Source organism: Loxodonta africana, chromosome 25 (genome assembly GCF_030014295.1).
Source record: "Loxodonta africana isolate mLoxAfr1 chromosome 25, mLoxAfr1.hap2, whole genome shotgun sequence".
Classification (NCBI taxonomy): Eukaryota; Metazoa; Chordata; class Mammalia; order Proboscidea; family Elephantidae; genus Loxodonta; species Loxodonta africana.
In genome coordinates, this window is record NC_087366.1 from 36814691 (window position 1) to 36832190 (window position 17500).

The 17500-nt window shown below is 37.3% G+C and overlaps 1 protein-coding gene across 4 annotated transcripts in view; it reads left to right on the forward strand.

Annotated features, from left to right (window-relative positions):
- GGPS1 (geranylgeranyl diphosphate synthase 1) overlaps positions 1-16963 on the forward strand; it is a 32962-nt gene extending 15999 nt beyond the window's left edge. For 2 of the 4 annotated variants that reach the window (XM_003410901.4, XM_023549295.2), the window contains exons 3-4: positions 2267-2337; positions 2610-5067. In XM_003410901.4, the coding sequence (XP_003410949.1) occupies positions 2267-2337; positions 2610-3371 (833 nt within the window). In that variant the 3' untranslated portion in view covers positions 3372-5067. Of the gene's footprint in view, positions 1-1733; positions 1804-2266; positions 2338-2609; positions 5068-15603 lie in introns of those variants that run through there. The other 2 variants (XR_010319417.1, XM_010591025.3) reach the window with 2 other exon arrangements.
- Positions 16964-17500: the final 537 nt, after the last annotated feature.

The following is a 17500-nucleotide window of genomic DNA, read 5'->3' on the forward strand; positions in this document are numbered from 1 at the left end:
CGTTTAAAACTCATTAGTTACCTCACCTTTTTTAATATTAAATATACTCTTGCATCTATGATAAAATATAACCCCAAAAGATTTTCCTAAAGGATATTGTGTTATATACATACATACATATATATATATATATATATATATACACCAAACACCACACATATATGTATATATATAACAAGTCTATTTTTCAGAGCTACCAAAGTGACTCAGAGGTAGGCCAGACCATTTGTACTATGTAAAGTTACTCTTGCTCATAAAAGATGATGATAATGTTGACATTAGGATTTTTCTGAAATTAATGAAGTAGAATGACTTTTATGTTTGCTATTTGCCCTAGTTTAGGTCCCCAAAGGAGCCCTGGTGGCACAGTGGTTAAGAGCTCAGCTGCTAACCAAAAGGTCAGCAGTTAAAATCTACCAGTCTTTTCCTTGGAAACCCTGTGGGGCAGTTCTACTCTGTCCTGTAGGGTCACTATGAGTCAAATTGACTCAATGGCAATGAGTTTTGGTATGGGTAGGTCCCCAGATCTTTGGGGAAAGGAGAGGCTGTAGAAAGGGAATCAGGAATGGTAAGGTCTTAAGAATGAAGAAGTAATTTTCTTTTTAATTTTGCGGGATTTCTGTGACTACACTTAGTGCCATGAGGTAGAAGTAATTTGGGGACTTAAAAGTATTAGGTCAGATCCTAGAATCAGGTCAGAGGAATAAAAATAACACAAAACTTTATACCTGAATGAATAAACCCTTTATTGTACTATGTAAGAAAAAGCCAAGTTTTCTATGTAACATTCAGAAGTAAAACAAGAAAGATGTGGTTCTACACTGATTCTCTGTTCTTCATCTTCTAAACCTATTTTTTAAAGTGATGTGGATTGCTTTATAGAGTTGTGCATTGTAAGTGTAGCCCAGGTTGACCCTTGTTAAACTGTAAAGTAGATCAGAAGTATAAAGTATATAATTGCTACACAGAACATGGTGCACCTTAACATTTAGTAGGCAGAAGATATTGTTTCCAGAACCCTGAGAAAAGCCTTCCCTTCTAGACTTCTCACAGAAAGTGAGACTTTGTTCCATTTTGATAAGCGGTAAGAGTCTGTGTGTGTATTTAGGTGTTTGTTTGGATGGTTAGTGCAGAGAGAACATAGATAGGACTTAAAAAATAGTGTTTTTCCCAGAAGGACTAAGTCCACAGTAGTTGTTTTAATATATTTTCATATTATTTCTTCTACTTTTTAAGAAAACAAACCACATTTACATAAGAATTTTAATATCATTATGCAAGAAAATTCCAGCATTAAAGTAATTTTCTTTCAGTAAAGTACACTCTACATTGGGTTTCTAAACTACACTCACTATTCACTGAGACATCATCTCACTTTGTAAATAAAAGTATAAAAAAACACAAAAAAGGAAATGGTGTTTTTGTTTATTGAAACTTAACTTTTTATGTAACCACTTGCTTAAAAACTAATCTGAAATTAGTCTGTTACTGTGCGTTCACTTTATCAGGAAACTCACAGATAGAACATTTTTATTGAATAACCTGGTTGTGGTTTTTAATCTACCCTTGCTTTGTATTTGGGCTAAAATGACTTTTGGTAGTAAAGACCTCTTTTGAGCTTTCCATGTAAGAAAAAATAATGTTGAAAAACTAATGGTCCTAGTCAAAATAAGCAGATTAGTTTTGGACTACTTCAGGGCATGGTAATCTCATTTTTTTTTTTTTTTTTATAGGAAAGAAGCAGAGCTGTTCAGTCTCTAAAAGCTTAATTTAAAGGAATAATTTAAGAGGTCATTTTACAAGGTAGTAATTCAATACCGAAGTACATAATCATTAAAAAAAACTAGAGTTCTCTGTTTGCTGACCAAGTTGCAACAATTCTAAGCAAAGCAGGCAGTGCTAGTTAACTGCCACTAACAAAGCTGCCATCCTTCTCAAAAAAGGAATAAATTAGACTAATTCCTAATAATCCATCCCAGTGCTGAAATTATTGTTTTTATGATCCACAGTAAGATGAAGGGAGTGGGTTAGTAGGCCACTGAAGTCCTTTAGATTCTCTTCTGCTTGCCCTAATTTTAAAATTTTATGCTTTTTAGGGTGTGAATTTCAGGGGGTTAGAGGCTGAGCAAAGAAAGATGAGCTCTGCTTGGGTGATGGATTGATGGGGCTGGGTTTAACAAGCTTGATCAATTTTGGAGGAAATCTCTAAATGTGTTTCTGGTAATTAAAATATTTTACTACCAAATTTTATTTTCTTTAATTGCAGGTAAACAAGTGAGAACCAAACTTTCACAAGCTTTTAATCATTGGCTGAAAGTTCCAGAAGACAAGCTACAGGTATTTAGCTTATTCTTATCTAATCTAATCTTACCTTAATTTTATCTAATCTTATTCTTAATCTCCAGGAAATTAATAGATGAAGTGTAAAAATGCTCTTAGCTCTTGATTCGGTATAGTGCTCATGCAAAATATTATATTGAGATGGCTAAATAATCGTTAAATGTAAAGATTTAAGAAACCTGAAACTTCCATGATCTATTAATACAATTAAGTATTTATAAGATGTTTTATATAGGTAAAAACAAATTTTCAATTGTCTTTTATGTTAGATTATCATTGAAGTGACGGAAATGTTGCATAATGCCAGTTTACTCATTGATGATATTGAAGACAACTCAAAACTTCGACGTGGCTTTCCAGTGGCACACAGCATTTATGGAATTCCATCTGTCATCAATTCTGCTAATTATGTCTACTTCCTTGGTTTAGAAAAAGTCTTGACCCTTGATCACCCAGATGCAGTGAAGCTTTTTACCCGTCAGCTTTTGAAACTCCATCAAGGTCAAGGCCTAGATATTTACTGGAGGGATAATTACATTTGTCCCACTGAAGAAGAATATAAAGCTATGGTGCTTCAAAAGACCGGTGGACTATTTGGATTAGCAGTAGGTCTCATGCAGTTGTTTTCTGATTACAAGAAAGATTTAAAGCCACTACTTAATACTCTTGGGCTCTTTTTCCAAATTAGGGATGATTATGCTAATCTACACTCCAAAGAATATAGTGAAAACAAAAGCTTTTGTGAAGATCTAACAGAGGGAAAGTTCTCATTCCCTACTATTCACGCTATTTGGTCGAGGCCTGAAAGCACCCAGGTGCAGAGTATCTTGCGCCAGAGAACCGAAAACGTAGATATTAAAAAATACTGTGTACATTATCTTGAGAACGTAGGTTCTTTTGAATACACTCGGAATACTCTTAAAGAGCTCGAATCTAAAGCATATAAACAAATTGATGCATGTGGTGGGAACCCTGAGCTAATAGCACTAGTAGAGCACTTAAGTAAGATGTTCAAAGAAGAAAATGAATAACATTAAGCGATTTTGATTGGGCCTGATCACTTATTTTAGTTACATATGTTTTTTGTCTTTTAATTTATCACCTCGTACAATATTTGCCCCAGTGGTTAGTCTCCAAAAACTGAATGAATGGGGTGATGTGAATCAAGTTGTTTCAATATGGAACCCCTCTGTACAGATCATTACCACAGTATAAAGCTGAAGGAATGGAAAAGAGCCACATTTAAATAGGTCTAATTTGAATGTCGGAATGTGCTGCAGTGGGACGTTGTGACCTACTGTGCTCTGCTACCATGAATGTTCTATTGGTTCTGTCAATAAAGAAGACTTCAGCTTCCAGAGAGTTTTATCCAGATGCTTCCTAACGGTACTGTATGGTTAGTTCCCAGTTCATCTACCCCAGTTCCAAGCTAATGACTGCTTTGAGCCAGTTTCTGTAGCTAGCTGGCCCAGAGACCACAGGAACCTGTTGTTTACAATTTCTCAGTCTTCTTTTCCCTGGAAACCCCCTTACTGAAGTCCTTCATGAAAAGCATGTCAGTGATAAAACAGTAAGCACTCTGGTCCTTTTTCTTGCCCCCTACCTTTTTTTTCCTCTTTTCCCACCCCACAAATTCTGTGCTTTAAATAGAAGTCTACACTTAATGATATTCATATACTTGCCCAAATCCAAGGAGACCTGGTGGTGCAATGCTTAAGCACTCAGCCTCAAACTGAAAGGTTGAAGGTTGGAGCCTACCCAGCAGCTCCATGGAAGAAAGACATGGCAATCTGTTCTATAAAGATTACAGCCAGAAAACCCTATGGGGAATTCTACTCTCACATGAGGTCACTATGAGTCAAAAATAAACTCAGCAGCATCCAACAGCCCAAATCCTTTTTTTTTTTTCCTTCTAATATAACTTATTTGTGTGCCCTAAAACTGATTAGTACCTGGTTATGGCATTGTCTTTTCTGTTGGGAAGAAAAAAAACAGTGTATGGAAAAAAATCTTAGGATGGAGCTTGTATATCTCCTTATATTAACCCATTATTGGTAGTGAAAATTATTAAAGGGTTATTTACTTACCTCACATACAAAAGCAGGGGGAAATGCCCTTTTCCTTCCCTTCCACATCACTGCCACCTTGAAGGCAATAGGTGATTGAATGAAAAGGGAAGCAGGCATTTATAATCTCTATGCTTAAAGGAAAGAAAAAGTGTTAACATGAGAGCTAGTAGTGCCAGACTGAAAGGAACTGTTCAGCTCTATAGTGCCTTAACCTTGACTTCACTATCCCGTTTGTATAATGTTCAGCCGCAAGCCACTGGAGCCATTCTGTGGCCCAAGTGGTAGGAAAAAAAATTGTTTTTAATTAAAAAAAAGCGTCCCTGATCCCTGTGTTAGAAGTATTTGTTAACATTCCAAAATGAAAGTTTGTGTTCCCTTAGAACATTGTTTGCTTGATTGGCTCTATAACTGTTTATGTAGGATCTAATCACCATATACTTATATGAGAAAATTCTCAGGAAGCATTCAGCCTAAATCTTTTGAAAAGTTAGTTGCTGCCTATACTAACTTTTAAAATAATTTGAATCTTCTGTTATAACAGTGATGATGCCTCTTCTAAATATCATGGGTATTTGTGCCACAGTATGGAAATTTGAACTTCATGTTTATAAGCCTATAACTTTAAAAAAAAAAAAAAAAGTTAAAAAAAATGTAATGCTGACATTATAGGCAGAAATTAAAGTATTTATCTTTAAGTATAAAGATTGCTAAGGAGCCCTGGTGGCACGGTAGTTAAGCGCCCAGCTGCTAACCAAAAAGAAAGGTCGGCAGTTTGAACCCACCAGCTGCACCATGAGAGAAAGACGTGGTAGACTGCTTTGGTAAAGATTTACCACCTTAGAAACCCAGTGGAGCAATTCTACTCTGTCCTGTGGGGCCTCTGTCAGCTGGAATCAACTCAACAGCGCTGGGTTTTGGTTTTATGGGTATAAAGATTGCTTAAATAGATTTATTCCTTATCTAATTAATTTTGGCCTGGTGCTATTCATGATTCTTTCCTCGTTTTTATCTTTGTCAGTAACAAATGCTTGGCATTGAGTCGGGGACTTATAAAAAGAGTATTTGTTGAATAATCAAAAATTCTCTTCACTTCATCTATATACAGAAGAAAAAAATATAGTTTAAATCCAGTAGAATGAATTAGTCCATCTACTTAGATGTCATTTTTCTCCTGCATAAAGGAAAATCGTGTGTAACTCAAGAATTGGATTTTGTCAATTAGAAGACATGTAATAAATTTAAAGAAAACATTTATTTTTATATTTTCTAGCCTGTAGCTTCAAAAAACAAATTGATTTTATTTGTCAAAATCAAAAGAACGAAGACTAGTTACGTTGTCATGAATCAAGATCTTTTATTCCTCACCTCTTCTCTATCCCACTCTGTCATCCTCTTCCTTACTTGACTTCCCTCCGTACCTAATGTATATCCTATTATTGTTCACTTAAGGGAGACTTTCAAGAGCATTTTTCACCACTTTTCCTCCTTTCCTTAAGCCCCTTTCATCCTGCCAGTTCCCAGTCCCAGATGAATCAAACTGTCCACATTCTTTGCTCCTCCCATGTTGCCGAATGGTGCTGGAGAACATTTCCAGATTTACTCTTGTGACCATTACAGGTTAATGTATTACAGCCTCGGTAACTTTTTTACTTGGTGTATAATCTTCCTTTTCTGGTAGAGATTTCAGATTTATCAGTTTAAAGTCCACTGCTTCTCCACTTTGTCTCCCATCAAAGGTAAAATAACTTACCTCCCCTCTACTTCTTTAGTTCAGTCTTCAAATAGTCTGCCTTTTATCTCAGAAGAAAAGCGTGTTTTCCTTTTCTAGGCCAAACACATATGTTCTTGATTCCCTCTACTTCTGGGTCTTCTTCCATCCCCTGCTTTATACTCGGAAGATTTATGTATTTCTCTTTTTTAATGTACCGAGGAAGGAAAAGGGGAAGGAAATGTACACTTACTAAATACTGTTAGGTACCAGATGTTTCGTATGTTTTTTTCTTCAAACATTTACTAAACAGAGCCAGGATCTTAATTCCAGGTCTAAGCTCTTGGCCCTTCTGTATCTCATTGCCTCCCAGTAACCCTATATGCACCTAAGAATTTGGGAAGTACTGGTTTATTATAATAGCACAGTAAGCGATTTTCCTTCTGTCATCTCTCCCAACTCAAATCCATGTTTCATATCACCAACCAGAGTTGTCGTTTCAAAACATGAATCTGATGATGTCACTTTACCGTCCCCAAACACCTAATGCTCTGGCCATAAACTAGTGCTCATCATTGCTAGGATAGTCTATTCTAGTATTCATTTAAGTTCAGTTAGAATACTTGAGTGCCTATGTGCTAGATCCTTCACTAGGCATTGAAGATATAAATGTGGTAGACACCATCCCTTAACCTCATGTAATTTTTCTGTAATGGAGACTGTTAAGTAAATAGCCCATTATAAAGCAGTGTATCTGGAGCTGTAATAAAAAAAAATTGCTTATTTATTTGTCTCCCACGTTGGATTGGAAACATTAAGGGCAAGGACTGTGGACTTATTCCCTGTATTCCCAGTAGCACTTAATAAATATTTGTGAATTAATAAATCTTGAAATTAATCTCTCACCTTCCAAGGGTTCCATATGTATGTGATACAATGTGAGGGATACATGTATGTTAAGAGATACTATAAACTTGAAATGCTTTTGTGTTAACATGGATCTTTTATCTGATGATACTCCCTCATCCTTCTATTCGGTTCTGAAAGCCTTTCTCAGACTGTTAACTCTTAACAGGTTTGTCCATACTTAATCATGATAGCAAATGCCTGACCTTCTTAAACTTAAGTCCTGTGTCTAACCGCCTATTCAATGCTTCTTTCTAAGTATCCTGTTGTCACCTTGAAATCAGCATAACTCAAATCAAACTAATTCCCCTTTCCTACTCCTCTACCAATCTAAATGATGGGATGAAACTGCTCTATCCCTGCATTTTCTATCACTGTCTTCATTCTTCAGGTGACCCAGTGATGTGTCTTTGATTTTTCACTTACTCTTGTCTACTACATCCAGTCAGCCCAAGTCCTGTGAATTTGTCCTTTGAGATGTCTCTTATCTGGCCTTTACTTTTCATTTTTACTGTCATTAACATAGAACAGGCCTTTATTGCAACATATGCAGGACTGATTTTGGTGGTTGAAATACAGAGAAGACTCATAGTGGGCCCCACATTAATGTGAATTCAGATATAATGCAACAACTAACTGGCAGTTGGCTTCCCAAGCTCCCACAAGTGCAGGCTCACTGTGGTCATTTCATTAAACTTGTAATAATAGAACCTTAAATTTTATGTAATTGAATATATTCGATCACACAGTTTTATGGCATAATTTAACTATCTGGAGATTGGATCCCTGTCAGCGCAGTGTTTGAGAGCTGGGCTGCTAATGAAAAGGTTGGCAGTTTGAATCCACCAGCCATTCCTTGGAAACTGGACAGGGCAGCTTTACTCTGTTAGCAACAGGTTTTATCTGTGGATTGATAGATTAGATAGCTGCCATTTAGTTGACTCCAGGTCATGGTGACCTTATTACAACAGAACGAAATATTGCCCTGTTCTGTGTTATCTTATGCTCACTGTCATGTTTGAATCCATTGTTGGAGCTATTGTGCCAATCAGTCTCCCCTAGGGTCTCCCTCACCCTCGATGATCCTCTACTTCATCATATATGATGTCTTCCTCCTGTGATTGATCCCTCCTGGTGATGTGTCCAAAGCAAGTGAGTTGGACAATATTCTGCTATGATCCGTAAAGTTTTAATTTTTGGAGGTAGATTGCCAGGCCTTTCTTTCTAGTCTTTCTTAGTCTAGAAGTTCCACTGAAACCTGTCAACCAGGGGTGACCCTGCTGTTATTTGGAAATAACTGGTGACGTAACTTTCAGTATCATAGCAACATGAAGTCACCATAGTATGACAAACTGACAAGTGGTAGATGAGTTCCTGTACTAGCTGGTAAAGTGGAATAAGCTGTAATATTAGTAATAGATTTTAATATTAATCCATTAGTTCAAGAAATTGTGTAGAATGTTTCATGACCATTGAATAATGGGCATCCTGTCAGAGACATCTGAGAAACATTTGAAGTACTCTATTCTTTATAAAACACTATGCCTTAGGAGAATGACTAATTTATTATCTCTGAATTATATATTTACTGCACATAAGAAGGAATAATATATCTGAAGATCTAAGATTTATATAACGAATAATGAAACATTCTTGAATTTCAGTGGGCATGGTAGTACTAATGTTAAACCGCAAAATTCGTTTGTAAATCTTACCAAAACTTGTAAAGTCACTTAACAGAAATTGTAAAATGGGAATAGTTATATTTGAAAAGTAAAGTTTAAAATATACATAGCTTTAATAAAGGATACTCTAACAGAGATACCTTGTTATAAAGTCAATACAAGAAAAATATTTTGTCGATTAAAGCTGACAGCTAAGGTTAATTAGCAAAGATGTGGACGTACACAACTAAGTAAAGGAAAATGAAGCAGAAGATTATTGAAAGAAATTATGATATACCATTTGAAACAAAATAACAATTTCAAGAGAAACTAACGTTTTCTAATAATTAAGCAAATGCACTTGTAGTCTGATAATAAAAGTGAAAAGTATAATGATTTTTTAAGTTTGTTCAACTTACTGAATCCTGAAAGTTGGACAATTAAGATTTGCAGAACTCTGTGAATTGAAGGTAAATAAAAATAAATAAAATTATGATTTTCAATGAATGACTTAGCACTAAAGATGTAAAATTTCAGACTGTTTTAAGGGTTAGAAAAAAATGTAAATGTAGTTGTTGATAGTTCAGAGGAAGCGAAGAGAGGATTCAACACAGTGAAGAATGTCATTGATAGTAAAAGAAATTCTCAGCTGAGACCACAAATACACCTAGTGACTATCAATTTAATTGGGAAGTTGTTGAAAGAATTTGATACAGTTTCTTATATTGTGACTCATTTGGCTAGTGACTGCTGCAACAAACAAAGATCACACCAGTAAATTCAATACTGGCTTGGAATATCATCACAGTGCATATAGATGATGTCACCTATTTTTCTGGATCTTTTCTTTAAACCCATCTTGCACACAACTGCCGTGATAGAGGCTTCTTCTGATTCACATAGCAACAAGGGCTGGTGAACCCAAGATAGGCAGGTTGGAGAGCAGGGCTGTTGCTCATAGGCTGTGAAGATCAACGAATCCCAAGGTCAGCAGGCAAGACCGCAGGTAAGCTGCTAGCTCAAGTCCCAAGAACTGGAGGTCAGATGAACAGGAGCCAGCTGCAGGATCCAAAATGAGCAAAAACTGCCAGCTCCAGCCTGCCTAAACATACGTCCACGCTCAATGCAGGCCACATGCCCAAGGAAACTCTCCTTCAGTTGATTGACTACTCACAGCAGATCCCATCATGGGGGTAATCACGTATCCAATCTCAACAGGGAAGTGATCACAACATTATGTGACTGCCAAAGCACTGAGAATCATGGCCCAGCCAGGTTGACACAGTCTTAACCATCACAGTCACTATGAGTTGGAACTGACTCAAGGGCACCTAACAATAATAGGCATATAAGTGGGAATGTGTATAATGTCTTTAGGTGAGAGTAAACAAACAGGCTTCGGAGAATTAAAGGCCATAAAGGGATGGTGAGAGTTAAGACAGGAAGCAGATACAGAGAGCTTTGAATGTGAAGCTGAAGTGTTTGTCCTGATTGCACATCCTCTTCTGAATGTGGCTTAAATTTCTGGCAGTCCCCTGTCGATACTCTGCTGCAACTGTTTTTGAATTATCTTCAGCAAAATTTTGCTAGCGTGTGGTATTAATTATAAAAAAAAAAAAAATTAATTATACTGTTCGATAATTTCCACGTTCCATTGAATCACTTTTCTTTAGAATGAGCATGTATATAGATCTCTTCCAGTCAGTTGGCCAGGTAGCTGTCTTCCACATTTCTTGGCATAGGTAGGTGAGCACTTCAAGCGTTGAATTCATTTGTTGCAATATCTCAATTGGTATTACATCAATTCCTGGACACTTGTTTTTCTCCAATGCTTTCAGTGCAACTTGGACTTCTTGCTTCAGTACCATTGGTTCTTGATCATATGCTACCTCCTGAAATGGTTGAATGTCAACCAAGTCTTTTTGGTACAGTGACTATATTTTTCCATCTTCTTTTGATGCTTCCTGAATTGTTCACTTTTTTGCCCATAGAATCCTTCAGTGTTGCAACTCAAAGCTTGAACTTTTTCTCCGGTTTTTTCAGCTTGAGAAATCCCAAGCATGTTCTTCCCTTCTGCTTTTTTAACCCCAGGTCTTTACACATTTCATTATAATTGAAGAAGAACAGAATCCCATTAATTGTCAAAAAGAACACTTCAAGATGTATCCTGAAGTACAAGCTGTCACTGACAGGTTAATATCCATGCATCTACAAGAAGGACCAGTTAATCTACTCTTACTCAAATTTACACACCAACCACTAAGGCCAAAGATAAAGAAATTCAAAATTTTACCAGCTTCTGTATCTGACATTTAGATGCATTGATAATTACTGGTGATTGGAGCGTGAAAGTTGGAAACAAGAAGGATCAATAGTTGTAAAATATGAACTTGGTGATGGAAACCGTTGGGGATCGCATGATAGAATTTTGGAAGACCAATGACCTATTCATTGCAAATACCTTTTTTCAACAATATGAAAGCGACTATACACTTGGACCTTGCCAGATGGAATACGTAGGAATCACATCACCTACATCTGTGGAAAGAGACGATGGAGAAGCTCAATATCAAGTCAGAACAAGTCCAGGGGCCAAATAAAGAACAGACCGTCAATTGCTCATGTGCAAGTTCAAGTTCAAGATGAAAATTAAAACAAGTCCACGAGAGCCAAAGTACAACCTTGAGTATATCGCACCTGAACTAGGAGATCATCTATCATGGATTGAATTGTGTCTCCCAAATATATGTGTCAATTTGGGTAGGCTATGATTCTCAGTATTGTGTGATTGTCCACTATTTTGTCATCTGATGTGATTTTCCTGTGTGTTATAAATCCTGCCTTTATGATGTTAATGAGGGGGGGATAGGTGGCAGTTATGTTAATGAGGCAGGACTCAATCTACAAGATTGGATTGTGATTTGAGCCAATTTCTTTTGGGATATAAAAGAGAGAAATGAGCAGACACACAAGGGACCTCATACCACCAAGAAAGCAATCCTGAGAGCAGAGTACATCCTTTGAGCCCAAGGTTCCTGCACGGAGAAGCTCCTAGTCCAGGGGAAGGTTGATGAAAAAGACCTTCCTCCAGAGCCGACAGAGAAAGCCTTCCATTGAAGCTCACGCCCTGAATTTGGAAGTCTAGCCTACTTTACTGTGAGGAAATAAATTTCTCTTTGTTAAAGCCATCCACTTGTCGTATTTCTGTTACAGCAGCACTAGATAGCTAAGACACCATCTCAACAATAGATTTGATGCACTGAACACTAAAGACTGAAGACCAGAAGAGTTGTGGGATGACATCAGGGATATCATACGTGAAGAAAGCAAAAGGTCATTAAAAAGACGGGAAAGAAAGAAAAGACCAAAATGATGTCAGAAGAGACTTTGAAACTTGCTCTTGAATGAGGAATAGCTAAAGCAAACAGTAGAAATGATGAAATAAAAGAACTGAACAGAAGATTTCAAAGGGCAGCTTGGAAGTTAAGGTAAAGTGTTACAGTGAAATGTGCAAAGACCTGGAGTTAGAAAACCAAAAGGGAAGAACATGGTCCTACATCCATAGACTCATATATGTTCCTTTGTGAAATGTTAACCATTAAGTTTACGATATATCTAAAGTCCCACTTCAGGTTGTAACTCCTTGCTGAAGACTTTTTTCCAAAGCAATAGATATTTATAATAAAAAAAAAATAATAGTAACAGGGTCCCTAAGAGAATAAAACTGCTCCACTTTTAGAAAGTGGATGAGAGAATGGCCATTAGCTGAGTATTTATTAGAGACCTTACAAGGCAAAGCTTAAATATGGCTTTTGACTAAGGTAATGTTCATTAAGAGGCATTTGGCTGACTTAATAAAGAATCTTTTTTTATTCTCAGCAGACCTATTGCTCTGTCATAGTAGGTGAGGAGCTGACTGCATTGTGAAGCAGCTGGAAGACTTTAATACAGATTTATACCAGCGTTTCTCTGACTTGAATGATGCATCATCTCCTGTAAAAAAGAAAAACAAATCCTCGGCCTCAACTGTTGACATAGATTATTTTTGTTATACTTAAGTGTATAAAATAAAACAAGGCATAAGCTCCTCTATTGGCCATTCTCCCATCTTAATTCTTCTTAATCACATTTCCATCTCCTTTTGGTGAGTTACCTCTCCCCGGTTGTGTACAGGCAAGGCACCCTACTTTCCCATACAGAAGGCAAGGGGGTCCCAAAAGGTCGCTCTGTGCATCCTGTCATTGTCCTAGTACAGTCCAACAGTGGACACACAACCTAATCTTTGCCAGTTCAACCTTCTCTCCAGAGAAATTCTTGAGTGGGAAAAACTCATCTGGCAGTAGGTTATGACCAGAAAGTTAGGTAATGTCTGCTGTTCTGGTTATTAATCTGGTTCTTGTTCTGTCTTGGTTCTTAGTCCTAAACTTCGTTCTCCAGTCTTCTTGTCATGCTGTGAGTGACCCAGTATCTTTCCAAAATTCCCTCTTAAGTTTGCCAGTTCTCCAAGATGTATGAAGAGAAAAAACAAGAGAAATGTAAGGTTGTACAAGAGATTGTATAGTATTACCATTTGTGTGAAAAATAACAAAGGGAAAGAAAAATATGTGCATATGTTTGCATGCAAAATATCTAGGTTTGGGAACATGGGGACGTAGGACTAGAAAACTGGGGAAACGAGAGACTTGTCACCCACTTATTTTTTACTTTTGAACCATGTGAATATGGATTACCTATTCAAACGTTAAAATTTTATGTCCTAAAAACATCAATAAAAAATAGTTACAAGTGCTAAGCAGATAATTTTAAAAGGGTAGCTGCTCACATTGGGTATTCAGAGAAGATCTCTCTGAGGACATAACATTTAAGCTGAGCTCTGAATGATAAGCAATTAGCTATCCCAGGATCTTGGTGAAGAGCACTCCAAACAAATAATACTAATAATTAATAATATTAGTAAGGTGGGAAAGAGATTTCCTTACTTGAGTAATTGAAAAAAGGCCAGTATGTACAAGATTACCTAGGTTCCAGATATGTGCAGGACTTTGTAAACCAGAGAAGGGGATTTACATTGTAGTAGTGCAATTGGAACAATTTTAGTAAGGGGAATGACTAGATTTGATTTATATTTATTAAAAAACATTTTGTTTTCTGAGTGGAGAGTGGATTATAGAAAGCCAGGAGAAGAGGTAAAGAGACCTGTTAGGAGGATGTTAGGGTATCCCAATGAGAGATGATAGTAGCTAAAACAAGGGTGGTAGCAGAGGACGTGATATGAAATTGGTGGTTTTGGGGGATAGGATGTAGAATTAACAGAAGAGGATATTAAGAGTGACGTCTAGGTTTTTTTAAGAAAGTATGGTGGTACCATAAATTGGGTTCTGGAATACAGGAGAGGAGCTGTTTAGGGTAAAATGAGAGATGTCTATATAACACCCAAGAGGAGATATCAAGAAAGTATTTGCATACATGAGGCAAGAGTTCAAGGGAGCTATTAAAGTTGGAAGTGTGGGTTTGTGAGTCATTGGAGTGTAGATGATGTATAAAGCCATGGAACTGGATGAGGCTATCTAGGAATAGTGTGTAAATAAGGGAGTTCAACACTAATCCCTGGGTACTCCATCTATAGGAATATATATATTATCTATATACAGCTATAGGAATATATATATGCACATATATATTTTTAAAACAGCACTATTGATATATGATTCACATACCATATAATGACCCATTTAAAGCGTACAAGTCAGTGTTTTTTAAGTCTATTCATGGGTTGAATGTGCAACTATCACCACTATGGAACATTTTTGCTACCCCTAAAAAAAACACCATACTCATTAGCAGTCATTCCCTCCCCATTCCCCACTCCACTACTAGGCCTACATAACCAGTGGTCTGTTTTTTGCCTTTACAGATTTGCCTATTCTAGACTTTCGTATAAATGGAATAATACAACACATTGTTTTTTATGACTGGCTTCTTCCACTTCGCATGTTTTCTGGATCATCCATGCTGTAGCATGTATCAGAAATTCATTCCTTTTTATGGCTGAATAATAGTCCATTATATGGATATACCAAGTTTTATTCATTCATCAGTTGATGGACATTTGGGTTGTTTCCACTTTTTGGCTATTATGAATAATACTGCTACGAGCATTACTCAGTTTTTGTGTGGACATATGTGTTAAATTCTCTTGGGTAGATCTCTAGGAGTGGAATTGCTGAGCCACATGTTAACCCTGCGTTTAACATTTTGAGGAGGGAATATATTCTTAAAATATACTCCCATAGATATACAAAATATATATAAAAGTACATTTGTTGCAGCATTATTTGTAATAAAAAAAAGTAACAAATGCCCATGAATATGGGACAATTAAATCACAGTTCAGTGATTTAATGCGGCAAAACTATGTGTACTATAATCCCATTTGTGAAAAACAAAAGGATGGAGAGTTCTAGAGCAACAGATAATCAAACAGACAGCTAGATAAATGTAGATTACACTTATGTATCCAGATGGATTTATCCAGAGAGTTATAGGCTTTCTTGCCTCAGGGAAGTTAAAGAAGTTATTTGCAAGACACTTTCCTTTCTGCCTTAGTTTTCGTAATGCCTGACCTTGTTGAGAAGTTGAGGCTAGGTATCTGTGATGGTTAATGTTATGTGTCAACTTGGCTAGTCTATGATTCTCAGTGGTTTGGCAGACATTGGACTAACTGCTCTTCCATAATGTAATATAGTGTAATCACTTCCTTTATGTAATCTGATGTGATCAGCCAGTCAAAAGAGGTGTTTCTTTGGGGGTGTGGCCTGCCTCCCGTATATAAATGGATGTTCCACCAAGGATTTCTCTCTCTCTCTTTCTTTGTTTCTCTTTTGACACTGCGCTCTTCTCATCACCTGACCTCCAGTTCTTGAGATGTAACTGCAGAATTCTTCAGCCTTCTGCCTGACCTGCAGATTTTGGGTTTGCCAGCAACCGCAACCACGAGAGCCAGCTAGAGAGGCCTCTAGCCTGCTGCCTGATTCACAGATTTGGGACTTGCCAGCTCCCACAACTGCACAAGCCATTTCTTTTCAATAAATCTCTCTGTATTTATACATATGCTTCACTGGTTTTGCTCCTCTAGAGAAACCAGTCTAAGACATTGGCCTAGCAGGACCACAGAAAAAAGGAGAAGTGACTTAAGGGGAGGAGAAAAGGAGAGAGAGGGGATTCCTTGTAAGGGTACAAAAGCCAGCAGGTCCCATGATTTCTGGTAGTATTCTGAGGAGATGAGCAAGATTTTAGAGGGAATGTTGTAGCCTAATAGGGCAATACCATTCCCACTCAGCAGAAAGTCTTCAGCCCTGCTCGTGCCCTGGAAGCAGAGAGATGTTAGACTTTAAAGGATCACTGTCAGCTTTAGTAATAAAGATGTCAGTGGTGTCTATGATGTCTGGAGATGAGATGCCTTCAGGCACCTCTTAAATCTCCCAGAAGCTGGTGTAACTATGAAAGGTAATGAAGCCCCAACACTGAGGAAGATTAAATTTTCTGCTAGCCCAGAAAGATGGAGGTGGAGAGGTTCCTGGACTAAGCACATGTATTCATCTTTCCTCCCTATTGAGAGAATACTAAAAGAAAAAAGAATAAAAAGGTTAAAATAGCATTGAGAATGGGAAGGGCTCTATTAGTTGATGAGAAATTTCAAAAAATCTCTGGAGTGCAGAAAGCAGAAAGATGATTGATGAAAGCAGTGTAGATAAAGCTGTAACTAATGATATAGAGAGAAGGGGCTTCAGCTGAAAAGGAATCCAGTGGCTCAGTAGAACCCTGTGTTGGTAGGCAGAATAATGGCCCCCCAGTGATGTCCACATTCTAATACCCAGAGGCTGTGAATATGTTAGGTTATACGGCAAAGAAGAAAAGTTGCAGATGGAATTAAGGTCCCTAATCAGATGAAATCGGAGCCCTGGTGGCATAGTGGTTAAGAGCTCGGTTGCAAACCAAAAGGTCAGCAATTCAATTCCACTCCTTGGAAACACTATGGGGCACTCACTTCTACACTGTCCTGTAGGATTGCTATGAACTGGAATAGACTTGATGGCAACAGGTTACAGTTTTTTAATCAGATGACCTTAAAATAGGGAGATTATCCTAGATTTTCCAGTGGGTCTAATGTAATGACACAAACACAAACACACGCAAAACCCATCCCATAGAGTCAAGTCTGACTCATAGCCACCCTATAAAAAAAAAAAAAAAAAAATAGACAGAGTAAAACTGCCTCATAGAGTTTCCAAAGAGCACCTGGTGGATTCAAACTGCTGACCTTTTGGTTAGGAGCTGTAGCACTTAACCACTACATCCCCAGGGTTTCCATATAATCACACGGGTCCTTCAAAGTGGAAAAGGGAATAAGAAGAGAGAGAGAAGGTGTGGCAAAAGAAGCAAGGTCATTTTATAAATTCAATGCAATACCCATCAAAATTCCAACAGCCTTCTTTGCAGAAATGGAAAAGCCAATCCTCAAACTGATACAGAATGGCAAGGAACCCCAAATAGCTGAAGTACACTTGAAGAAAAATAAAGTAGTAGGACTCACACTTCCTGATTTCAAAACATACTATAAAGCTACAATAATTAAAACAGTCTGGTACTTGTATAATCATAGGCATAGACCAATGGACTAGAATTAAAAAGTCCAAAAATAAATCCATACATCTATGGTCAACTGATTTTCAGTAAGGGTGCTAAGTCCATTCAATGGGGAAGGAAGAGTCTCATTAACAAATCATGTTGGGAAAACTGAATTTTCCACATGC